The following is a 21,219-nucleotide window of genomic DNA, read 5'->3' as shown; positions in this document are numbered from 1 at the left end:
TGCAGCACACAGACAGGGACTCAAAACCACCCACATAGTGCAGCACACATCACAGGGACTGACTCGGGCTCAGAACATTCAGACACACACATCACAGGGGATCACGAATGCAATGGACTGTAATGGCAAACAATGAACCACATATGAAGGATAATAAATAACAATAACAATAAACAAACAGACAAAACTCAGGAACATTACATTTAGCCTATAAGTTTAGAACATGAGGTCATCTGTTCTGACATACAGTGTGACAGTATTTGTAAATTTGGCATTAAAAATCCATTGTTCTGGTCTTGGTTGAGCTTGTGTGTAATAGAAATTCAAGCATTTTTTTAAAATGTGTTAACTGTATGCATTTTGTGTTGTATAGCCCACGCAGACTGATGTTGTGTTAACTGTGTTAAGAGTTTTAGAAATGTGACTACAGAACTGAAAAAAGGTTGAGAGCAATTGTAAAAAAACTGTAATCATATTTTATTGTAAAAAATGCATTCAGTGAAGTAAGCATAAGAACACAGTGAACAATACATTCAGTGAATTTATTGTTTTATGCTTTTCCTCTGATACATCTCTGATACATACACATGAGCAGCCTGTAGGTCTCAGCTTTAGTTGTGTAAAGTATTGTTAGTTGATTTGTTGACATGTTGATTGGATTCACGTTGGTCTATGGTTCTGACTTGATTCATACAAATGTTCTGAAGTATTGCAAATGATGTAGCCTGTGTCCCAATAACCAAAGTTACTCATATAAAATAAAATCCAAAGTATCGTCTGTAATATATCTGTCTAATGGTGCTGAGTGTTTGTGTGCATGCGTAGGTTATATGAGTTGGCATGTCTTAGAGGAAGGGCCCATAAAAACTAACTAACTGCCGCCACTGATTATGGACAGTGGTTAGTTCAGACAGACATGTAAGCTCTTTCATAGTCAGCGATGGCAGAGTATAGAGGCATGCATTCATCCAGCCATTCCTGAATCTCAGCAGATGCCCTCCTGATCTCTTTAATAAACTCCCAGGCTTTTAATGCCTTTCTCTCCCTGCTGGCCTCCTGTGTCTTGCCTGCCCCACTGGCCTGTGGGCCTGTAGAGGCTCCATCAGGGGAGGCCTCCTGTGTCTTGCCTGCCCCACTGGCCTGGGCTGTAGAGGCTTCTTCGGGGGGTTCCTCTAACATCTCCAGCCGTGCATATTCACCTGATGTCGTGGAACCTCCCTGTCTCATGGCGTGTATCGCCCTGGAATCATCAACAATGAAGAAGATGTCAACAGCTAGAAAGAGCCCTGCGAATACCCCAGTGACCACCTGTGCTGCACGTCCAATTTTAACAGCCTGTGCTGCTGCCCTGAACATCTCAACTGCGGAGCTGATCTTCGCCAAACCACCAAGACTCCTCAGGGTCCGTGTGGCAGGACTTAGATTGAAGGATCTGCTGGTCTCCAGACTCTGAAAGCCACTGTCAATGTGCTGGAAGCATGTGAGCATGATCTGAATCTTCACCTCTAATTCACGGATAATATTCTCTATGGTGCGACGGTCCATACGCTCATTCACCATGTTAGTGATGTTGGAAGCAGCTGCAGTTGCCCCTCCCGCTGCAGAAATCCCAATTCCCACCCCTGACACAATCAGAGAAGCCCCTAAAGTGACAGGGGCGAGACAAAGCCCCACTATAGTGGTGATCCCCCCCGCAGCACCCACCACCGCCCCAGTCAGACTGCCTACGGTGGTGCCCATGAGCACACGCTCAAAACCATTCGCAACTTCATTCAGCTCTTCCAGCTTCAGCTTCAGCTCTTCTGGGATCCCCATGTTCTGTGAAAATAAGAGTCACTGGTTACAGCCCTGAGCTGTTTCAATCATTCAGCCTTTTTACCTGTTTCTGTGTGAGACAGTGGGCAGCAACCAAGAAGCATCACCTTTTGGCAAAGGATCCTAAGAATGCAGGGTCTCGCCATTATATCACTGGCAGAGGGTCGTTCTCCTGGATTCTTCTGAAGAAGATCCCTCACAAGATCCCGTAGATCAGTGGAGAATGGTCCAGAGATAGTGGGGTTGGGCCCATCCACTATTGTATTGAAGAGGTCTCTCATCGATTGTTGTGGAAACTGAAGGAAAGTCAGAACACTTATGATTGTATTAATGAGTTGATGTTTACATTTGTAATTAGGAATATATCAGCCAGGCCTGAAAGGAGGAATGTAGGACTGGCTTCATGGACACAGATTAAGCTCAGTGCTGCACTAAATTAAGTTTCATATGGAGAATCTCCATTCAAAATTGAATTTATTCTGTGTCTGTAAAACTGGCCCATAATGCATCAGAGGCTGGAGTTTCACTTACCGCAGGCTGAAGCTCGCACAGCTCATAGAGTACACACCCCAAAGCCCACATGTCACTGTGAAGCACAGAATCTCAATATCACCAAAACAACCAGGTCCTGCACAAACCCACCCAAAGCCCACACGTCACTGTGAAGCACAGAATCTCAATATCACCAAAACAACCAGGTCCTGCACAAACCCACCCAAAGCCCACACATCACTATGAAGCACAGAATCTCAATATCACCAGAACAACCAGGTCCTGCACAAACCCACCCAAAGCCCACACATCACTATGAAGCACAGAATCTCAATATCACCAAAACAACCAGGTCCTGCACAAACCCACCCAAAGCCCACACGTCACTGTGAAGCACAGAATCTCAATATCACCAAAACAACCAGGTCCTGCACAAACCCACCCAAAGCCCACACATCACTATGAAGCACAGAATCTCAATATCACCAGAACAACCAGGTCCTGCACAAACCCACCCAAAGCCCACACGTCACTATGAAGCACAGAATCTCAATATCAGCAAAACAACCAGGTCCTGCACAAACCCACCCAAAGCCCACACGTCACTATGAAGCACAGGATCTCAATATCACCAAAACAACCAGGTCCTGTCACCTCTTCCCCAGTGATCCAATGTTGATTTATACCCAATACCAACTTTTCAATTCAGTTGACATACCCTTTTCTGTTTGCTGTAGAAAAATGGTAAATGGTTGGCATTTATATAGCGTCTTTATCCAAAGCGCTGTACAATTGATGCTTCTCATTCACCCATTCATAGACACACACACTCACACACCGACAGCAATTGGCTGCCATGCAAGGTGCCGACCAGCTCATCAGGAGCATTTGGGGGTTAGGTGTCTTGCTCAGGGACCCTTCAACACAGCCCGGGAGGGGAATCGAACCTTACTGCCTGAGCCATGTCGCCCCCATAAATATTAAACTAATCATGATGGGTTTAGTAAACTAGCTAGCTCAGTAACATAAATACAGATACATTTCATAAAAATACATTAAAGAAATGTTGCTAGCGAATTTATAATATGTTCACATATTCTAGGGTTGGTGGAGCTTGCAGGCTTCACTGAAGGAAAGCGCCAAATGTGAAACCATTTCCTTTTTACCTGCTGCATACTGCGTGTTACTTGAGAAAGAGTTTACAACAGCTAGGCTGTATTGCCTGGCTTTAGACTTCTCCAGCTCTCATAATTACAGAATAAAATACACCGATCAGCCAACCACCTGCTTAAACCAGTTTTGCATAATTAAAATGCAAATGCATGTTTTGTTATTTAAATATCTTGGTACGTACTGCTGTTCATGATGACGTCTATCTTAACAGATGCTCCATGACCTGTAGAATCTTTCATATTTTACAAGAAATAAAGACCACACACCATATTTAAAAAGGCATCTAATCCTACACCAGTTTCATCTTTCTTCCCTCTGTTGGAAGTACATGGTACTGCTTGTGGTGTCGCAATAGATCCCATGGATTTTTAAATATGGCGGGTCTTTATTTTTTTCAACATGAACAATTCTAAAGGACCTGGAGCACTTGTTAAGATAGACGTGATCATGAACAGTAGTATATACCAAGATATTTAAATAACAAAACAATGCACTATTAATTGTTTATAGAGAAGTTTATACAGTATAAAACATTTTTAATCAAGAAAAAACTTGTTTAAAAAGGTGATTTTGATCGGTGTAAGTTTTTGGTTTATTGTACTTCTATTAACTTCCACTTTAGAGAAGCTTTTTTCTTTTTTCGACTATATCTTTAAAAATCTGAAATTCAGTATATGGTGTTTTAGGGGCGTCAATTTATGCGAATTACAAATTTTGTGATTACTTTGTATTTAACATCATACACACGTTGATATGAAAAAAAAAGCTGTGTCTACATGCGTTTCATAAATCTGGCGCAAGTTGTTAGTTTGTTTCACACAAACATTTGCATACATTACATATAGCCTATCCACTTAGTTATGATGTGTTGTGTATTCAGAAACGCTCTTCTGCATACCACTGTTGTAATGTGTGGATATTTGTGTTACTGTCACCTTCCTGTCCGCTTTGACCAGTCTGGCCCTTCTCCTCTGACCTCTCTCATTAAGAAGGCATTTCTGCTCACTGCATTTCTTTTTGTTTTTGCACCATTCTTTGCAAACTTTAGAGACTAGTGTGTGTGAAAATCCCAGGAAATCAGCAGTTTCTGAGATACACAAACCACCCTGTCTGCCACCTATTCCACAGTCAAAGTCACTTAGATCACATTTGTTCCCCATTCTGATGGTTGATGTGAACATTAACTGAAGCTCCTGACCCGTATCTACATGATTGTATGCATTGCACTACTGCCCTCCCCATATATTTTGTCCGGGGCTTGAGAATCCATAGTTGTAGCGCAGCTCAGCAGAAATGAGGTTCTTATCTTTGTGGTCATTCACACTTGGAACTGTAGCTCCCTCTAGGGTCTACAAGTGCACTTGTCCCAGGTTATAGTTATGCACTTTGTTGTATGTCGCTCTGGATCAGAGCATCTGTGGTGTGGTGTGGTGTGGTGTGGTGTGGTGTGGTGTGGTGTGGTGTGGTGTGATGTGATGTGATGTGATGTGATGTGATGTGATGTGATGTGATGTGGTGTGGTGTGGTGTGGTGTGGTGTGGTGTGGTGTGGTGTGATGTGATGTGATGTGATGTGATGTGGTGTGGTGTGGTGTGGTGTGGTGTGATGTGATGTGATGTGATGTGATGTGATGTGAAACAGTGCTTTCATACATAGGCTTCTAGCACACCCTCAGAAATAATAAACCAGTGCTTTTGTGAATGTTATCTTACAGAGTACTGTACCTTTTACTGTTGTAGGGCATTCCCTCAACTCTTTCTGGACTCTGGTAATGAAATGTTCCCACATTAGTGTGTGCACAGCTTGAAGATCTGACCAGACCAAACATTTAAGAAGAAAACAAAAATATTGAAATTAGTGAAGGACACAGAGGTAGCTGTACATCCAAACAGGTCTCGAATGTCTTTTTGTAAAAATGGAAAGAGATCAAGTCTTTTGAGAATATAACAGTAATGAACAGTAAATTGACTTTTTCCAGATTAAAATGATTTCAGAGGAAACTCAAAAACATGTAAACTTTTTAGTTATAATGAAGCAAGAGGTAATGTAACTGATATATCATTTACAAAAAATATGTCCTGGGAAATGCAGGCAAATCCACAATAACTGAATTGAAATGGGCAACACAGAGCAGACAGTACAAACAGAACAGACATAAGCAGACAGAAAATGTGACACTAAAGCCAAAAAGGAATGAGGGTTTACAGATAGTCATTTTCCTGGTATTATCTTTTAAACTCTGCATTGTGAAGGTGAAAAAGTCTCAATACCAGCAGCAATACAAATGTCCAGAAGCATTGACTGAGGTTCATTTTTGATATTTCAGAAACTTATGAGCTGCACTAGAATTTTAGAAGTTGTACATGTTTTTTTTACTTGTTTGTTAGTTAGTACAAGTGGTGTTTAGATTAAATAAATAAATGTGATGTATATTAAGATTACAGTGAAACAGGGTTGTGTGTTTATTTCTCTCAGGTGAGCTAGGCTATTGAGTTAGGCTATTGTTTTCACTGGCTGGCAGGCCACAGCTTTCGTTGTTGGAGGAGCCAATAGTTTGCACCCTGTTCAGGGTATAATTACTGGCACAGCTGAACTCACTTCAGTGTGCATTAGTGTTCTCAAGTGGGTTTGTAGCATTTTCTGTGATTCAGTGTCAGTGTTATTTAAGCAGTTGTGTAGCGCACCAGCGGCAGCCTCGGCTACTTGCCTCGGCGTATGAAGTCGCAGGCGTACAAAGTCGAGGGTGTCTATCTACGGGTGTCCATCCAGGCTGTCTGAGAGCCTGATGAGTGTTTTTGTTTTTGCTGCCTCAGTGCGTAGGATTCCTCTTGTCCTCCCTAGTTCCCTCCATGTGTTTCCTTCCCATCCCTGTCCTCTCTCCTCTCCCCAGGTTCCAGTCAGGTAGGAGGTTTGCTTCCCGCCAACATGGCCGGAATATCTCAAACCTCATCTTCCCTCCCAGATCTGCTGGTGTTGTGTGGCTGGTGGCCTCTGGAACTGCCAGTCCGCCGTCCAGAAAGCAGACTTCATATCAGTCTATGCCTCCCACCTTAACCTTGTCTTTCTTGTCTCAAAAGAAACGTGGTTCTCACCAGAGAACACAGCCACCCCGGCTGCCCTTTCCTCTGCCATCTCTTTTTCCCACACACCCAGAACCTCTGGCAGAGGAGGTGGCACAGGTCTAGTGCCTTCTCCTTATCCTTCTCCTTCTCCTCTTTTGAATTTCATGCGGTTTCTGTTACTTTGCCGTGCAAACTCTTAATTATTGTTGTTTATTGCCCCCCGGGTCCTCTGGGGAGCTTCTTGGATGAGATGGACATCCTCCTTAGCTCCTCACCAGTCAATGGCACTCCCCTGATCCTCCTGGGTGACTTCAACCTCAACTCAGAGTCCACCGAGTCTACCTTTCTCTCCCTCCTTTCTTCTTTTGACCTTACCCTCACACTTTCCCCTCGCACCCACAAAGCAGGCAACCTTCTTGACCTCATCTTCACAATGAGCTGCACAACAACCAACCTCTTTGTAACACCACTCCATATATCTGACCACTCCTTCATCTCTTTCTCTCTTCCACTCTCCTCTAACACCCATCCATCTGTCACCTGTCGACGGAACCTACGCCACCTGTCTACCTCCACCCTCTCATCTACAATCCTCTCCTCCCTACCATCTGCGGAGTCTTTCTCTCGACTGTCTCCCGACGATGCTGCTACAACCCTCATTTCCTCCCTCTCACCTTCCTTTGACTCTCTGTGTCCACTCACCACCAAATTAGCTTCCTTGGCTTTCTGATACTCTATGAGCTGTCTGAACCAAACTACGGGCAGCGGAGAGAAAATGGAAAAGGTCCCGTCTCCCCAGTGATATAGCTTCCTTCCATGCCCTCCTATCATCTTTCTATTCCTCTGTCTCTAGCTAAATCTTCCTTCTTTCACTCAAAAATTAACGCAGTCGCCTCTAATCCCCACAAACTGTTTTCAACCTTCTCCTCTCTTCTGCCCCCCCCCACCTCCCTCATCACTCACACCTGATGACTTTGTCTCCTTCTTTGAAAAGAAGGTTGATGCCATTCGCAATTCCTTCTCCCAACCCTCTCCCCCTGCTGACCCTCCTACCTTCCCCAACTCCCTATCCTGCTTTTCTCCCTCTCTGACTCCAACACTTTGAAACTCCTGACATCACACCACCTGACCACCTGTCCTCTTGACCCCATCCCCTCTACCCTTCTACAATCAATCTCTAATGACATTCTCCCTTTTCTCTCCTCTAATCAACACCTCCCTCTCTTCTGGCACCATGCCCTCTTCCCTGAAGAGGGCCAGAGTCACTCCCCTGCTCAAAAAACCCCTCTGCTCTCTAGGTCTCTCTTCTTCCCTTTCTCGCTAAAACTCTGGAATGGGCGGTCTGCTCCCAACTGTCCACTTATTTTCTCCACAACAATCTCCACAATCCCAACCAGTCCGGCTTCAAGAGCGGCCACTCCCCATTGAGACCGCCCTGCTCGCGGTCACTGAGACACTCCACTCCAGCCAAATCCCTCTCCTCTGTCCACATCTTCCTCGACCTGTCGGCCGCCTTTGATACAGTCAACCATGAGATTCTGCTCTCATCGCTGTCTGGGATGGGTGTCACAGGATCTGCACTGGCATGGTTTTCCTCCTACCTCTCTGGTCATTCCTACCAGGTGACTTGGAGGGGCTCAGTGTCTGACCCACACCCCCTACAAACTGGAGTCCCGCAGGGCTCAGTTCTTGGTCCTCTGCTCTTCTCTCTTTACACCATGTCTCTTGGTTCTGATATCTCTTTTCTTACCATTCTTACACCGATGACACCCAACTCTTTCTTTCTTTCCCCCTCAATACCCAGGTCACCACACATATCTCTGCTTGCTTGGCTGATATCGCTGCGTGGATGACTTCCCACCACCTGAAGCTTAACCTTGCCAAAACTGAGCTTCTCTACATCCCTGCTAAGTCCTGTCCGACAATCAACCTCTCACTGACTGTTGAGGACTTTGTAGTTTCTTCCTCTTGGTGTGACTCTTGATAACAGGCTCACCCTGGCTCCACAAGTATCCGTCATTTCCTGATGAAGAAAGCCACCCAGCTCCTAGTCCAGGCGCTCGTCATTTCCCGCCTGGATTACAGCAACTCCCTCCTAGCCGGTCTCCCAGCGTGTGCCATCAAGCCCCTCCAACTAGTCCAGAACGCTGCAGCCCGCCTGATCACCAGTCAGCCCAGGTCGGCTCATGTCACCCTGCTTCTCATTGGCCTCCACTGGCTTCCTATTGCCGCACGCATCGGATTCAATGCCCTAGTGTTGGCATTTCAGGCTGCTAAGGGGACTGCCCCACCTTACATACAATCCTTAATCACTCCCTAATCCCCAGCTAGACCACTCCGGTCTGCCAGCTCTGGTCGCCTTATGGTTCCCTCTCTACGGGCACCTGGCGGTCGAGCTGCACGTTCACGCCTGTTTTCCGTTCTGGTTCCTCAGTGGTGGAATGACTTGCCTACCACTGTCAGGACAGCAGAATCCCTCCCCCTATTTCGACGCAGACTCAAAACACACCTCTTCAAATTCTACCTTAGTCCTCCCTCCTGATTTACCCCGCCCCCCCCTTCTGATACCCCTATCCCTGTCTAACCCCCCCCAAAAAAAATACAATAAAATAAATAAAAATTGCACTTATGATGACGACTATATGTTTAGAACAGCAGTCCAGGTGTATTTTCCTAGTTCTGGATGTGATGCTTTGACTTGTGGTAGAACCTATGCACTTGTAAAGCGTCTGCCAAATGACTAAAATGTAATGAATAAAACAATGGAACATACCTTTCAAGGGTTTTTGCCACTCCAAAGTCTCCCAGACGAATCTTTCCATATTTGTCCAAGTATATGTTCTAAATGCAATTGACATTGTGTAAGTTTACAGTGATTCTGTAAGAGCTCCGCTCCTCTCCGTTCTAGCCTCTGTTATTCTGTTTAGTCTGTTTATTTTGGTCAGTTCTGTTCTGCTCTGTTTTTGGGTTCATGAATTTCTGTTTTGACTCCTGCCTGGCTCTGTGGACTCTCTTCGGGATCAGAATTTCTGTACCTCTGCCCTGTTTGGACTGACCATCCGGTTTTTGAACTTTGCCTGTTCTTGGGATTACGTTCTGTCTGCCCCGTTATCTACCTTCGATATTAAACCTGCCATTTTCGTTATCCCTGAGTCTGCACTTGGTGTAAAAACAGAGATAGTAAAAACACTTTACTGTATCTCAAGATAACATAGTTATGGAACCATACTGAGTCTTGTACCAAAGTTACATACATTCATAAGTGAATACCTTCAGGAATTTGTGAAATAAAAAGAACAATTATTCATGTGTTATAAAATGAAAAAAAACATTTTGACATCTATTTGACAGAAACATTGCTATAAGGCCTGTAAGAAACGGAGAAGAGGATTCCTGGAAGACCAGCTCTACTCTAACTCGTTCATTTTCTGAACTGAATTATTCTCTAAAACCAGGGATCTCCCCCAAGGAGGACCATATGTATGCAGGTTTTCATTCCAACCAATGAATGCTGCTTTAAATTGATTCCAATGAATCATTCAGCCATATGCACTTCAATGCATTAAAGCATAGAATATAAGCAACAGTTAACACAACATATGAAATGTTATACACTGTACATTATGTGCAAAGTGACAGCCATAATTTAGCAAGGAAGTAATTATATCTGATATATAGTGTAATATACTGTACAGCGTAGTCGGTGTGTGGAACTCTTAATGCAGCTAAGCATCCCCACAGCACTGCTCTTACCGCTACACCAGTGTTTACCAGCCTTTTTACTAAATGTTCTTTCTGGGTTTTAATTCATGCATGTCAGTTACATAACAGAACATATAATGGTTTATCCCTAAATCAAATCCTCCATGAGTGTAATTGTACTCAACTTAAAGAGATTAAGCATCTGAAGTCTTTCCTCATAACTCTTATCTTTTACACATGGAATCAAACTGGTTGCCCTTCTCTGAACTTTTCCAGCGCCTCTATATCTTCATTACAGTGCAGTCCGCAGAACTGCAGACAGTACTCTGTGTGGTCTGATGAGGGTATTGTATAAGGTGACTGTAACTTCCTTAGATTTATACACAATACACTTGGCTATGTATCCTCGCATCCTTTTTTTTACTGCTACAGCACATTGACTAGAACCTGATCCCCGTGGGACTCCACTTCCCACAATACCCTCCTTCGATAAGGTCCCTGCTACTACTACTCTTTGTGTTCTATCCCGTAAGCAGTTCCGAACCCTATTCATCTGCCCGTTTGGACTGCCTTGTTGGTCCTTTAAGACAAGGCAGTTCAATTTAAATGGCATGACCATAGTGATTGATTGTCAATTTAAACCTGTTGAACACGCTGCCTAAATCTGGTTGCGTGATGTGGTCAGTGTTTATCGCCTCAAAACGGCCTAGGTCAACAGGCAAAGCATGGCACTAATAGGGGTTTGATTTTCACCAGGGGTGATGGTGGGTTTGCTTCACCAAAAATTATGGCCAGCAGGCACCACTGCATAGCAACCTATCATCACTTTCACAGTTACATCATAGCAACGTGTCATTGTTTACATTGTGGTATCATAACAACCTGCAGCCAGTACCTGTGGCATGATGTCCCTGTGCAGAATGTTGTTCTCGTGCACATGTTGCACAGCACTGCTGATCTCTGCAAACCAGCTCAGGATCTGTGTGAGAAACACAGTTTGCAAGTTATATTTATTCATAAAGCACATTTAAAATCACTACCGTCAACCAAAATGCTGTACAATTTCTAATTACTATATATGTAAATAAACACAGTCAGTTCAACGTTCAGAACAAACACACGCTCTCTCTGCATTGGACAAAAGCAGACTATCATTGCATTTAGGTTACTCAGATTCCTTACTGGCGGCAACACTTCAGTCAGTATGGTTGAGCACGTTATTTCAGTCACTAAGGTTGAGCACGTCATTTCAGTCACTACGGTTGAGCACGTTATTTCAGTCACTAAGGTTGAGCACGTTATTTCAGTCACTAAGGTTGAGCACGTTATTTCAGTCACTAAGGTTGAGCATGTTATTTCAGTCACTAAGGTTGAGCATGTTATTTCAGTCACTAAGGTTGAGCACGTTATTTCTGTCACTAAGGTTGAGCATGTTATTTCAGTCACTAAGGTTAAGCACGTTATTTCAGTCACTAAGGTTGAGCACGTTATTTCAGTCACTATGGTTGAGCACGTTATTTCAGTCACTAAGGTTGAGCACGTTATTTCAGTCACTAAGATTGAGCACGTTATTTCAGTCACTATGGTTGAGCATGTTATTTCAGTCACTAAGGTTGAGCATGTTATTTCAGTCACTAAGGTTGAGCATGTTATTTCAGTCACTAAGGTTGAGCACGTTATTTCAGTCACTAAGGTTGAGCACGTTATTTCAGTCACTATGCTTGAGCATGTTATTTCAGTCACTAAGATTGAGCACGTTATTTCAGTCACTAAGGTTGAGCATGTTATTTCAGTCACTAAGGTTGAGCACGTTATTTCAGTCACTATGGTTGAGCACGTTATTTCAGTCACTAAGGTTGAGCACGTTATTTCAGTCACTAAGGTTGAGCACGTTATTTCTGTCACTAAGGTTGAGCATGTTATTTCAGTCACTAAGGTTAAGCACGTTATTTCAGTCACTAAGGTTGAGCACGTTATTTCAGTCACTATGGTTGAGCACGTTATTTCAGTCACTAAGGTTGAGCACGTTATTTCAGTCACTATGGTTGAGCACGTTATTTCAGTCACTAAGGTTGAGCACGTTATTTCAGTCACTATGCTTGAGCATGTTATTTCAGTCACTAAGATTGAGCACGTTATTTCAGTCACTATGGTTGAGCATGTTATTTCAGTCACTAAGGTTGAGCATGTTATTTCAGTCACTAAGGTTGAGCATGTTATTTCAGTCACTAAGGTTGAGCACGTTATTTCTGTCACTAAGGTTGAGCATGTTATTTCAGTCACTAAGGTTAAGCACGTTATTTCAGTCACTAAGGTTGAGCACGTTATTTCAGTCACTATGGTTGAGCACGTTATTTCAGTCACTAAGGTTGAGCACGTTATTTCAGTCACTATGGTTGAGCATGTTATTTCAGTCACTAAGGTTGAGCATGTTATTTCAGTCACTAAGATTGAGCACGTTATTTCAGTCACTATGGTTGAGCATGTTATTTCAGTCACTAAGGTTGAGCATGTTATTTCAGTCACTAAGGTTGAGCATGTTATTTCAGTCACTAAGGTTGAGCACGTTATTTCAGTCACTAAGGTTGAGCACGTTATTTCAGTCACTATGCTTGAGCATGTTATTTCAGTCACTAAGATTGAGCACGTTATTTCAGTCACTAAGGTTGAGCATGTTATTTCAGTCACTAAGGTTGAGCACGTTATTTCAGTCACTATGGTTGAGCACGTTATTTCAGTCACTAAGGTTGAGCACGTTATTTCAGTCACTAAGGTTGAGCACGTTATTTCTGTCACTAAGGTTGAGCATGTTATTTCAGTCACTAAGGTTAAGCACGTTATTTCAGTCACTAAGGTTGAGCACGTTATTTCAGTCACTATGGTTGAGCACGTTATTTCAGTCACTAAGGTTGAGCACGTTATTTCAGTCACTATGGTTGAGCACGTTATTTCAGTCACTAAGGTTGAGCACGTTATTTCAGTCACTATGCTTGAGCATGTTATTTCAGTCACTAAGATTGAGCACGTTATTTCAGTCACTATGGTTGAGCATGTTATTTCAGTCACTAAGGTTGAGCATGTTATTTCAGTCACTAAGGTTGAGCATGTTATTTCAGCCACTAAGGTTGAGCACGTTATTTCAGTCACTAAGGTTGAGCAAGTTATTTCAGTCACTAAGGTTGAGCAGGTTATTTCAGTCACTAAGGTTGAGCATGTTGTTTCAGTCACTAAGGTTGAGCACGTTATTTCAGTCACTATGGTTGAGCACGTTATTTCAGTCACTAAGGTTGAGCACGTTATTTCAGTCACTAAGGTTGAGCACGTTATTTCAGTCACTAAGGTTGAGCATGTTATTTCAGTCACTAAGGTTGAGCACGTTATTTCAGTCACTAAGGTTGAGCATGTTATTTCAGTCACTAAGGTTGAGCATGTTATTTCAGTCACTACGGTTGAGCATGTTATTTTAGTCACTAAGGTTGAGCATGTTATTTTAGTCACTAAGGTTGAGTATGTTATTTCAGTCACTAAGGTTGAGCACGTTATTTCAGTCACTACGGTTGAGCACGTTATTTCAGTCACTAAGGTTGAGCATGTTATTTCAGTCACTTAGGTTGAGCACGTTATTTCAGTCACTAAGGTTGAGCACGTTATTTCAGTCACTTCCAATTGCTATGCATGAGATATTGTTTCATTTCATAGATTATTTTGAAAATATTTTCTGCAACAAACACCCAGTCTTAATTATTGTTTGGCAGTAATCATTCATTCATATTTACGATTAATAATCAGTTTGATTTCTTGCAGTGGGGGTTGAAGCCTAGAACTGTGTTTCTGTCTCGCACCCCACTTTATGCCTGCGCTATAGAGGCAGAGAAATTTCACACACAATTCAACCCTCGTTAATGGCATGAACTTTAGTAAACAGAATACATAATCAGTCACACTTATAATATCTCCGCCCTTTATTTGCGTGATCCACCCTTCAGTGCATATGCATTAAGGACATAAGCGCATCTTACAATGACTGGCCTAGATCACACGCATACTGTGGTTCCAGCCCAGTCTTTGTGAATCCAGTTCCGCATCTTCATGCATCCCTTCTTATTGTATGATTGCCCTTTCATGCATCTCACCTGATGTGTATTTGTTAGATAACCCTCACTCCCATGCCCCACCTAGTTTGTCTTATCCCGCTGTGTATTTAAACAGCAGTTTGAGCGTTCACCAGTGTCAGAAAGTTGATCATCATTTCTGTGCCGATATGAGACACCCCTGATTTCCAGTTTGCCTTGCCCCCTCTGTGTTGTTTGCCGTGATTTTTGGTTTTTGATCTCCACTTGGTTTTTTGACTACTCTCTCGCCTAACCCCTTGTACCTTTGATTTTCTGCTCTTTTGGATTTTTGACCTTGGACTGTATCTTTCCTACTCTTTTGCAACTCGATTTGGCACTGTGTTTCTGGATACATGGCTTTTGACATTGGACTGAAATAAACAACGAGTTTGGAATTCCCTGGTCTGGGTTTCTGTTACCATACATAAAACCACCTCTTTTAGTGGAGCAGCAGTATTTAACGAAGATGACAATATATTGTTGAAATTTTCAACCATATCTTTTAAAGAGCAATCATAACTGTATGGCTCAAATGATCTCATAATATTAGAAAACTTTGCTTCAGCCTTGTCATCTAGGAATCTCTTTGAACCAAAAATACCCTTTTACTCTTAGGTTGGCATCAAAAAACACAATGATAAGATTGTGAAGTGGACCCTGTCTGACGAAAATGCAAAAGAAAAAGCAGAAGCATAAAGCAGCTGAGAGCTGAGGAAAACATGCCCGCACTACACAGACCCAGGAGAAAAGGCTGACAAACTGTGAAAAAAACAAACAAATGACACAGTACTGCAATAAAAATACATGAAGTTACAACAAAAACACAACACAGACTGTTCTGATGGGGAATTAAAAGCAATGGAACAGCAGTCAGATTGCTGCAGTACTTTGAATCAGCAGCAGAGGCAGTGATGAGCACTGGAGCATGATTAACTGGCCGTTCCAAACAGGGAGAAAAAGAGGAAGAGAACCTTCATAAAAATAAGCATTTACTGGCTTACCTGATCTTCTGTGAAATATCCACCAGTATCTTTATGCTTTTGAATTTCCTGAGAAAGATCACCACCCTCGCAATACTCCATAACTATGTACAGATCCTTAATATCTGTAGAGAGAATCATTTCCACAGGTTTAGTATTTCTCAAAATAAGTAATAGAGAATGAATTGACAGTGTAGTTGATAAGGCATTAATAAAGACATAATTAACCTCTGTGGCTGTGATGGCCAGGTGCTCTACTCTAACACTAGTGTTTATCACTGTATGACACTGCTCCATCTCTGGCCAGCAATCATTTCATTTTACTCATATTTTGAGTCTAACTTAAGGCCTGTCCAAAATATTATGATATATTTTGCTTTTTGCCTAAAATGAGGGTCCAAATAACAAATTATGATCAACTGTGAAAATGATCTGATACTTATATGAAAGCCACAATTTACTGTGCAAAAGTTTGTGTTTGTTGTATCTCAAAGTAAAAAGAAGTTAACACAACCTCTGCAGAGTACACATTTAAATAGAGCACATTTCTGCAAATTGTAATTCTATTTGTAAAAATTGTAAAACTTTATATTTGCTGAATTTAACAGATTAAAAACAGTAAAGTTGTAAATGTGGCATGTGTAATAGTTTAGGCACCTTTCAACTTAAACCATTAATACTTTTTTAAAAAGGTCTCAAAAGTTACTTGATTTCTTCGGAGCTTAGTAAATTTGAAATACTTAGTAAAAACAAGTGCTGTCAAATGATTATACAATAATTTAACTCTTTGGCCACAACCACCAAAGAGGGGAAACATTTGGAGAAAAGAAGACCTTGCTACCGATTAACATAGGGGAGGATCTATTATGTGTTGCACTTGTGTGTCAGCTAGTGGTGCAGGAAATATTCTGTGGGTGAAAGTAAGATTTCATGCAGCTAAATATCAACCGATCTTTGAAGCAAATGTCCTTGTGTCTGTGAAGATAATGATGTTGTAAAGTATTTGGCTATTTCAGAAAAATCGAAACAAAGATGCAAAACATATCTGAATAATACAATATTTCTTCAAGGAAGTGTAGGCAAACCTAAAGCAAGGACATAAATATTCTTATCTGGCTATTAGAAATGTTGTGATTTCTTTCTGTAGGCCCCTGCACCATCATACCCTTTCTGTAGGCCCCTACACTATCATACCCTTTCTGTAGGCCCCTACACTATCATACCCTTTCTGTAGGCCCCTACACTATCATACCCTTTCTGTAGGCCCCTGCACTATCATACCCTTTCTGTAGTCCCCTACACTATCATACCCTTTCTGTAGACCCCTACACTATCATACCATTTCTGTAGGCCCCTACACTATCATACCCTTTCTGTAGGCCCCTACACTATCATACCCTTTTTGTAGGCCCCTACACTATCATACCCTTTCTGTAGGCCCCTACACTATCATACCCTTTCTGTAGGCTCCTACACTATCATACCCTTTCTGTAGGCCCCTACACTATTGTACTCTTATTTGATCATTTCTGTCGGTAAAGAGGGAGCCGGAGTCAGGAATGTTCTCCAAAACCTCTGGATTTTATTTTAATTTTACAGTACTATGGGTGATAATAATAAAACATGCATTGAGTTAAGTAAATAATAAATTGTAAAAATGTGAATTGTCTTATTGCTACCTTCAAAAGAGTCGCTGTACTCCACAATGAATGGGTGTTTCAACACTTTAAGTGCAGCCACTTCATGGATCACAGATTCCTGAAAATGCAAAAAAAATAAAACTGTATTGACGTTCAGTTAAGATTTACAGCTGGCTCTGGAATTATTGGCACCCTTGACATACACATAGAAAAACACTGTAAAGATTCAATATTCAACTTCCTCACTAATAAAATCTTTTCAAGGCAAAATTTTAGTAATGGTGGCTTTGGACAGCTGGGAGTGTGGGGAAGGGAGAGGATATGTACAATCCCCTCAAAAAGTATTGGAGCAGAAAGGCCAATTCCTTTGTTATTGCAATACATTGAATACATTTGGGGTTGAGAGAAAAAGATGAACATGAGACAAGAGTTCAGAATTTCATCTTTTATTTCCTGGTATTTAAACCGAGATGTACAACGACTTAGAACTACCATGGGTATCAGACAACCCCACAGGTGAGCAAAAGAATTGGAACAGAGAGTCTTTAAGTAAATGAAAGTGAATAACACATCATATTTGGCAGCATATCCCCTGTGTGCAAAAACTGCAAGCCTGCGACCCATTGACATCACCAAACTGTTGCATTTTTCTTGCTATTTTGCAGCCTCTTTCAGTTGTTTGTTTCGGGGGGGTTTCCCTTCACTCTTCAGGAGGTGAAATGCATGCTCAATTGGGTTAAGGTCTGGTGACTGACTTGGCCAGTCTAAAACCTTCCACTTTTTCGACCTAATGAAGTCCTTTGTGGTGTTGGCAGTGTGTTTTGGGTCATTGTCTTGCTGCATGATGAAGTTCCTCCCAATTAGTTTGGACACATTTCTCTGTAATTTGGCAGTAGGTATGAGGTTCTGTTCCTTGTATGCATTCCTCTTTTACCGCCAAATATGTTGATGGTATGCATGGCCAAAATGTTTTATTTTGGGCTCATCTGACCATAGCACTCTCTCCTAGACATAATTCCAATAACCAGACGCTTAGATCTGCTTATTGTGCTCAGTAAGGACCATCTTCCAAAGAGTATGTTGGTATGGAGGTGCCATTGTTTTTGGATTTTAGACTTGATGACCCACGATGCAACCAATCTCTTCAATTCTTAAAATGTGATCTTTATGGTCTCCCTCACTGTGAGGACAACCTGCACTTGCGTCCTCTTCCGGGCTAGTTTGAACCATTCCATATGTTCTACTTTTTTATTATTGGCCTTACAGTGCTAAGTTGTATGTTGAACTGTTCATGTATTTTTTGTATCCATTACCAGACATGTGATGGTCAATTACAAACTTTGTCTTTCAAATTCACAGTTATTTGGCTTTTCCCATGCTGATGGATGACAAAGGGATTTTGCTTGCTTGTTACCTCATTCATCTCCTGTGAAACAGGAAGTGATGGAAGGACACAATGTATGTCCTGTGAAATTAAATTAACTAAATTAAGCACATTTGTATCACCAATTTCACTTTGATTTTATTTACAATTATTTTTGGAGTGCCAATAATGTTGACACCTATGGTTTTCAGAAATAATGAGATTACTGAACCAAAAACATTGAAACATGAAAGTAAATGTATTGAAATACAGGTATATAGTTGTCCTATATGTCTGAACATAGCATACAGATTATTATCTGTGTTGTTTATTATATGTTGCATTTTTATCAGGGATGCCAATGCGTCTGGTGCACACTCTATATCACAGCTGCATAAGCTGCATATACTCCATGTTAAACCAACAGAAGCTACTTTCAGATATTTTAAATATTGTAGTTTAAATCCAAGAACAGTTTTATAAATTTGGCCTCAGGAGACAAGTCTGGCAAGTTTGAGTCACTTACTGATTTTTGGACTGCCTTTATGACATATTCCTTTTCATCTGCCTTTTTCTTCACTCTGAAAACTGTACCAAAAGCTCCCTGGCCAATTTCTTTAGCCTCGTAGTAGCCGTGCTCCTCCAGGATACTTGGCCTGTTTCCCATGATGGCTTACTGCAAAAAACAATAAGGACATCCAGTGAATTATGGACCATTATACATTATTATGACAAGGAGTCTGGAGACCCCCTTTCCATACTCAAGACATGAAGGCAGAAAATAGTCCAATTCCTTTTGGAAAAATGTTAGTAATTATGTATCGGCCCTATAAATATATATATAGGCTCGGTACATTTACATTTACATTTTTGTAATTTGGCAGATGCTTTTAATCCAAAGCGATTTACAAGTGCATAGGTTCTTCCACAAATTAAAGCATCACATCCATAACTCATAAAATACACATGAAGTGTTGTTCTAAACATATAGTCATCATAAGTGCAATTTTTTTTTTGGGGGGGTTTAGACAAGAGGAATAGGGATATCACAAAGGGGGGCGGGGGAAATCAGGAGGGAGGACTAAGGTACAGTTTGGTAAGCAGTGTTTGGCTAGGTAAGCGGTTTGTTCAACCATTGGGGGGTTGCGGTATTACGATAAAAAAAACAACAACAACAACAACAACTGATGATCAAATAGGCCCTGGTCCTTATCTGTGTTGTGCATTCTAGGCCTTACAGATCATGGGCACAGAAAAACCTGCACACAAGAATAAAATGAATGAAAAAAACTTTCTTAGAAAATGTCTAATTTTACAGAATTTCAACAGGGCATCTAAAAAAAGAGTGCAGCAGGGTTTGTTATCTCTAGTAAAATCATCTGGACAAAAGAATACAATTCATGCTGTGATATGTTTGGCTTATTTGGCACATACTGTAACTATGTAAAGTATCAACAAATGGCACAGGCATTTAGCACATTTAGGTTGAACTGGCTCATATTTAGAGCTGTATTTTGTATTTTGTTGTCCATTGTGTAATGATTGATTGAAAAAATATGATATTATTATATTAACCGATGGATGGAATTTGATGGAAATATTTGCTTTTGTTGCATGTTTTTAATGTTTTGTGAGTGTGCGAGCATTTTGCAAACAAAATTAGTCATTGTCGCCAGTCAGATTCTGTTTCAGCCTGTGCTAATTGTTTTGAAAATGTGACTTCAGAGTGGGCAGATGTGTTTAAGCAATTGAGAAACTAATTTATAAGGTGATTTGGCTTGACCGGGACTACCCGCCAAACATTGAACGATTGTATCACCACCTAGTATCCAATCAGAATCTAGTATTCACCAAGATCGTGTATAATAATCAATAAACACGGACTGTTGCACAACTAGCATCTGTAATACAGCTGAACGCTGCAGAGGGCCCGTTTGGACGGGTGAACCTGAAGCAGAGATACAGCAGGCTGCCACTCTCGGTGCCAGGTCCAATATGGCATATGGTAATGTGAGAAGTATGCGCTGAAACTGAAACCGAAATTAAGGACACTGCGCAGTTATTTCACAGAATCAGTCTCAGGGGAGACGTTAGAAGGGGTGGGATTAACTGTTATGGTATTTCCACAGAGAACATCGACCTTCGTTCACTTTTTAAATTCGCTTTAAAATTCATTAAAGGGATCAACAAAGTGAACTAGCAGTTGAAATGCTTCCCTCTAGAGTCTTATCCCTGGTTATGGGTATGGATTTAGCACTTTGTTGTACGTCGCACTGGATAAGAGTGTCTGCCAAAAGCCATTAATGTAATGTAATGTAACTACAGGCTATTCTTCAGGGCGAGTTTTGTCAGTAAAATTACGAGGCATAAATGGAAATTGGCTCAGGATAAATTTCACACAGATATTAGGAAGTATTTTCCCACAGAGTGGTCACTGCGTGGAATAGCTCGCCAGGGGTTTTCAGACGACGCTAGGTACTATTCAGCTGTTAGGCAAACTAAGCAGTAGGTACACTTCTCGTCGTTATGTTATGCGTCTGTATACAGGAAAGAAAATGCACTCACCGTTGATTCAGTCGGATTACTTCCCGACAGATGAAGGACTGAATATCTGAATATCACATCATCATTGGATGCAATTCAATTCTATTTGTGTCTTAGATATCTAGCTGCACTTTCTCAATGAGACTCAAAGTGTATTAAGTAAATTGTGTCTTACTTGTGGTAAGTTGGTCCCTTCAGTTACCGACAGACTGAATGGCAGAGGCGTCACCAGCATCGGGCTTCCGGGGCCGGGAATCTTTTTTGACTAGCCCTGAATCTTTTCGAGTGTTCTTGCTGCGTGCATAATTCTTTGCTAACTTCCCGACTGACTGATAA

The 21,219-nt window shown here is 41.6% G+C and overlaps 1 protein-coding gene across 1 annotated transcript; it reads right to left on the bottom strand.

Annotated features, from left to right (window-relative positions):
• Window positions 1–453: 453 nt before the first annotated feature.
• On the bottom strand, window positions 454–21,219 carry LOC133134722 (serine/threonine-protein kinase 3-like). Its single transcript, XM_061251055.1, has 10 exons — window positions 21,059–21,219; window positions 18,866–19,015; window positions 17,016–17,094; window positions 15,358–15,461; window positions 11,140–11,223; window positions 9,316–9,383; window positions 5,205–5,291; window positions 2,347–2,401; window positions 1,923–2,111; window positions 454–1,818 (listed from the first exon to the last, which is right to left on the bottom strand). The coding sequence occupies exons 2-10, from the start codon at window positions 19,004–19,006 to the stop codon at window positions 907–909; spliced, it is 1,719 nt and encodes a 572-aa protein (XP_061107039.1). The 5' UTR covers window positions 19,007–19,015; window positions 21,059–21,219; the 3' UTR covers window positions 454–906.

This window comes from Conger conger, chromosome 8 (genome assembly GCF_963514075.1).
Source record: "Conger conger chromosome 8, fConCon1.1, whole genome shotgun sequence".
Lineage (NCBI taxonomy): Eukaryota > Metazoa > Chordata > Actinopteri > Anguilliformes > Congridae > Conger > Conger conger.
The sequence above is the reverse complement of the archived record's forward strand: the minus strand, read 5'-3'. Positions and strand labels throughout refer to the sequence as shown.

What these genes read in the sequence shown, in the direction of transcription:
- LOC133134722 (XM_061251055.1), bottom strand. Translation starts at nt 19,006, where the DNA reads ATGGGAAACAGGCCAAGTATCCTGGAGGAGCACGGCTACTACGAGGCT. An exon ending in GTGGCAAAAACCCTTGAAAG is followed by an intron (nt 5,292 to 9,315) that starts GTATGTTCCATT and finishes TGGTCTGGTCAG; the next exon opens with ATCTTCAAGCTGTGCACACA. An exon ending in TGTGCGAGCTTCAGCCTGCG is followed by an intron (nt 2,112 to 2,346) that starts GTAAGTGAAACT and finishes ACTTTCCTTCAG; the next exon opens with TTTCCACAACAATCGATGAG.